Here is a 4135-nt window from a genome sequence, read left to right on the forward strand (position 1 = left end):
ATTCAAAGTAATGCTAGCTTATACCTTTTGATGATTCGCTAATATCTACAAGTCCTAAACTTTGATCTTATGGAAACCCAAACCTGCACTGCTCTTGACTTTTGCTCAATAATCATAGAGAGGAAAAAGGTGATGCATGAACAAAGAGAAGAGCATGCAAGCATGGCCTCTACTATTTACACAAAACGGTGTATCGGAGTCACAAAAAGAAGAGAAATAATACAAAATATTGATGGATAGTTTGGTTCTAGAATTTTTTTTCCTTTGGGAATGTTTAGAATAATTCTTCTCATGCTCGAGGTCGCTGTCTTTAAATGAGAGATAAGCTAGAGAGAGAGAGAGAGGTCACATTGATTTATGCGTAAATCATAGATGTCACATTGATTGATAGTAGTTACGAGTAAATCAAAGGTAGTATGCAGGATTAGAATTGTTTTTTTTTTTCCTTTTGGAAAGTTTAGAATAATTCTGCTCATGCTCGAGCTTATGGAAGACACACTATATATGTCGCTGCTCCGTGGCTACAGAAGTTGAAGAGAGAGAGAGAGAGGGGTCATAGATGCCACATTGATTGATATACGTGGTATGGAGGATTAGAATATTTTTTCTTTCTTTTGGAAAGTTTAGAATAATTCTGCTCATGCTCGAGCTTATGGAAGACGCATTATGGAAGACGCACTATATATGTCGCTGCCCAGTGCCTACAGAAGTTGAAGAGGGAGAGAGAGACAGAGAGAGAGAGAAGTTGAAGAGAGGATGGCAGCTGCGCAGTTGCTGATCAAAAAAGGTGAATTAAAGGCGGCTCCTCTGCTTGCGCCTTGCCGCCAGGGGCGGCGCTCCACGAATGGGCTCCGTGCCGTCGCGCCGGTGGCGTTGATGCAGGGCTACAATGCTGTTTTTGGGGAGGGACTGAATACAGCAGTGAAAGGGGAGACCCAAGTCTCGGGAGGCGATAGCTTTGTGAAGTGTGACATCTGTACCAGCAGCATGCAGCTCATCGAGTCCCTCCAGATTGATCAGGCCCTCTCTGTCAGCTTCTCTAGCTTTGGCAGCGTCTCCGAGAAGGTGCAATTCTTCCAGCAGCTGACCACCACCTCCAACACTACCCACATCGTTGTGTTCTCCCGCCACATCCAGGGCTTGGAGACGGTGACCAATGTGCAGGGACTGCGGCCTGAGGTTTCTCCGCCAAAGGACGATACCCAATTGGCAGATTTTGTGCAATTATATGGCGACAGCTACCTATCAAGCCGAATCACTGGTGGTGAGTACTATGCCGTGTACTCCTACTACTCGGACTCGCGGGAGGAGCAGTCCCGGCTGAGCGGCGAGCTGAGAGCAGCAGGAATCTTCTCTACAGTGAGCGTGGATGCATCCTTGCAGGTGATCTGTTGTTTTATGTTGGTTTATTTTTTTTCACGATTTTTGGGGCAAGCGCCCGAGAGAAAATCCACTCACACACCCATATATATGTACACGGTAACCGCAAGGCCCCCAAAGGGAAACACCTTAATTACCACCACACTAGGTTGGTAACTTGTTTTCCCTTTTAGAGTCAACAACCCTCATAAAATGGGGATTTCAATTCACGGCTTTGCCTAGCACACCGAACCACTAAGGTGGTGAAAGTGGCGTTGGCGTTGTACGCCTGGGGCAACAAGCTGTACACGTTAGCACACTGAACCACTAAGCTGACGAAGGTGGCGTTGCTTTAGACGTTATCCCATCTCAAAGCGCATTGACCAATCCTTGGAGGAGCTTTCTAGACGTCTCTTGGTGACGCACATATTTTTAAATTATATTGATAACTTTTCATGTGTATCATATGCTTCTTCGCTTGCACTTTTTTAGCATATCCGGCATGCTCCTGTATATCCTTGGTCGCCCTCTGGAATCCAACCATTGGGCCCTACAAAAGGACACTCTTGGTGCGGGATGGGGGTCTCCGGTTCCTCCCCCAACCCTTCGCGGGCACGTAGGCCGTGCCCCCCGCTTTTGCAGGCTACGTATGCCTGCCTTTGGGAAGCTCTACATGCTGAACTATATCAAGGAGAAAAAGAAGGGAAAATGGGCTTCACACTCTTGGAACCTTCACAAATGACTTGGCAATGATCCCATAAGTCCAGTGTTGTGCTGGACAACAGTGTCTATATGCCCTTGGCCGGTTTGTAGACTCTTTTGCCGTCGGTGGACCGACCTTGATCAAGGGGGATTTATGGGGTCGACTGGTGTTGTGTTGCGTATATATTGCACAAGTAATATAAGTAAGAAATGAGTTAACCATGCCTTTGCAAGACCATGTGGTCCGTAAGGCCACAAAGACCCTATGGTCCATAACATATAATGCCACATATATGACTTGGAATGAGTGACAGAAGCTTATGTTTGTCTAGTATGTGTCCTGCGATCACCGCCATAGCCGCTCAAGACTTATGCATGCGTGGCGATTTGGTGATTATTTGAATGCTACAAATATGACACATATGGTGATTATATATACATTTGCATGGCACCGTACTGAGTTGCTCACAGAGTGAGCCCCTACACACTTGCATGATGCTTTGAGGATGGAGCTTCAGTGTTGATATGATCAGAGTAGTGACACTTATCCCAATCAGCATATTGGAATATTTTGCAGGTCAAGATCGAGCGTTTTAATTCATCTCAGACACGACGCATCCATTTCGTGCAGCGCATGTCCGGCGTAGCCAATCCCGAATTCCCAGCTCCCGAGAAGATGGTAAACTTTGCCTTAAAGTTCCCGTCGATGCAGCTCACAGCTCCGAAGATCATCCAGTGGACTGTTTCTGGCTATGAGCATGTTCCAGGCATAGGCAGTATGTTCAAACCCGTTGCGCGCAACCGCACCATGCTAGCGAGCCGGGAAACCTCAAACACCTTGAGCAAGTTGAAGGACCTACAAGGGAATATTGATGTTATTAACAAGGTGTACAGTCTCTATGGGGGCTATGGCGGAGACAACAAGCTCAACAGTGTGAAGGTGCAAGCAGATAATGACGAGAGCATGGTGCGAGGCTTGGTGTCATCATATGTAGATAATCCGACCAAGCCGCTAATCGTGGGTGATCGATTAGTACTGAAGTGCCTTGCCAGCGGCACGCCATCCCTAGACTACACCGTGAAAACGTATCAAGCCATGAATGGAGGGGCTGGTGCTGCGGCGTTTGACGATGTACAGGATCCTAGAACATATATTCAGCAGCGCAAGAGGATCTCCGCCATACAACTACGCTATACTTGGAACCGAGTCAGCTGCTTGGAGGTCACCTACTCTGGTTGGAACATGGTAGATCAAACCCTTCACCATGGCAGTCATTGCTATGGGGAAAAAATCAGCCCCCTGCTGGTGGTGCTGCCTAGTCACACTGTCAAATCCTTCAAGGGCTTCCATAGAGCAGAACCACATGACACTTCCTCTCCTACATTGATAAGGAGGCTTGATATATCACTCGATGATGGTTCTTGTATAAGTGGCGGGGACAGTTCTTATACTAATATTGAATGGAACCGCCCTGAAGGATCATTCCTCATGGGATTTAGAGGCCTTCTCTTTGACGGGGGCATTAACGCGCTTGATATCGTCTATGCTTCCTTCTGCCCTGCAACTTGGTCCTCATTTTAGCCACCTTTTAATACTATTATATTATGCCCCCCTTTTGCTAAAAGCCAATCACATGTAACACAGTTGTACCATCTAAGACATTGACTATACTAGTCAATGTCTAAGAACGGTATTAATTTGCTAACAAAATATGTAACCACATAATATAATATGACAGTTGTTTGTATTGCACCCAACTAAACTAAGGGATTATGGATATGTACAAGTAGCTTCAACATACGGTATACTGTGAGTCTCTTCCGGGCCAAAGTATAATTGGAAACAAAGAAGTATCGTTGTTGAAAAGCCTTAGTTCTATTTTCTTGGTTGGTTTGTCACAATTAGTTAGAGGAAGAGAGAGAGAGAGAGACATAGACCACAAACACGATAACAGCAAGCATTGCTTACATCGGATAACCTTAAACAAGTCTTTTGAAATGAAAGAATAGCAATCGGGATGCAAGCAGAAATGCACACCGATATCAACAAACATTGATCAAACACACTGAATAT

At 45.7% G+C, this 4135-nt stretch overlaps 1 protein-coding gene across 1 annotated transcript; it reads left to right on the forward strand.

Annotated features, from left to right (window-relative positions):
• The first annotated feature begins 705 nt into the window (after nt 1–705).
• Nucleotides 706–3811, forward strand: LOC147607338 (uncharacterized). Its single transcript, XM_086790428.1, has 2 exons — nt 706–1383; nt 2639–3811. Exons 1-2 carry the CDS (start codon nt 757–759, stop codon nt 3641–3643), a joined length of 1632 nt encoding a protein of 543 aa, XP_086646554.1. The 5' UTR covers nt 706–756; the 3' UTR covers nt 3644–3811.
• Nucleotides 3812–4135: the final 324 nt, after the last annotated feature.

The sequence above is a fragment of the Cibotium barometz genome, chromosome 55 (genome assembly GCF_041138505.1).
Source record: "Cibotium barometz isolate CiBa-2024 chromosome 55, ASM4113850v1, whole genome shotgun sequence".
Lineage (NCBI taxonomy): Eukaryota > Viridiplantae > Streptophyta > Polypodiopsida > Cyatheales > Cibotiaceae > Cibotium > Cibotium barometz.

Bases quoted from the DNA above. Each gene is read 5' to 3' on its own strand.
- LOC147607338 (XM_086790428.1), top strand. From the start codon at position 757: ATGGCAGCTGCGCAGTTGCTGATCAAAAAAGGTGAATTAAAGGCGGCT. The intron at 1,384-2,638 runs GTGATCTGTTGT...AATATTTTGCAG, and splicing joins GCGTGGATGCATCCTTGCAG to GTCAAGATCGAGCGTTTTAA.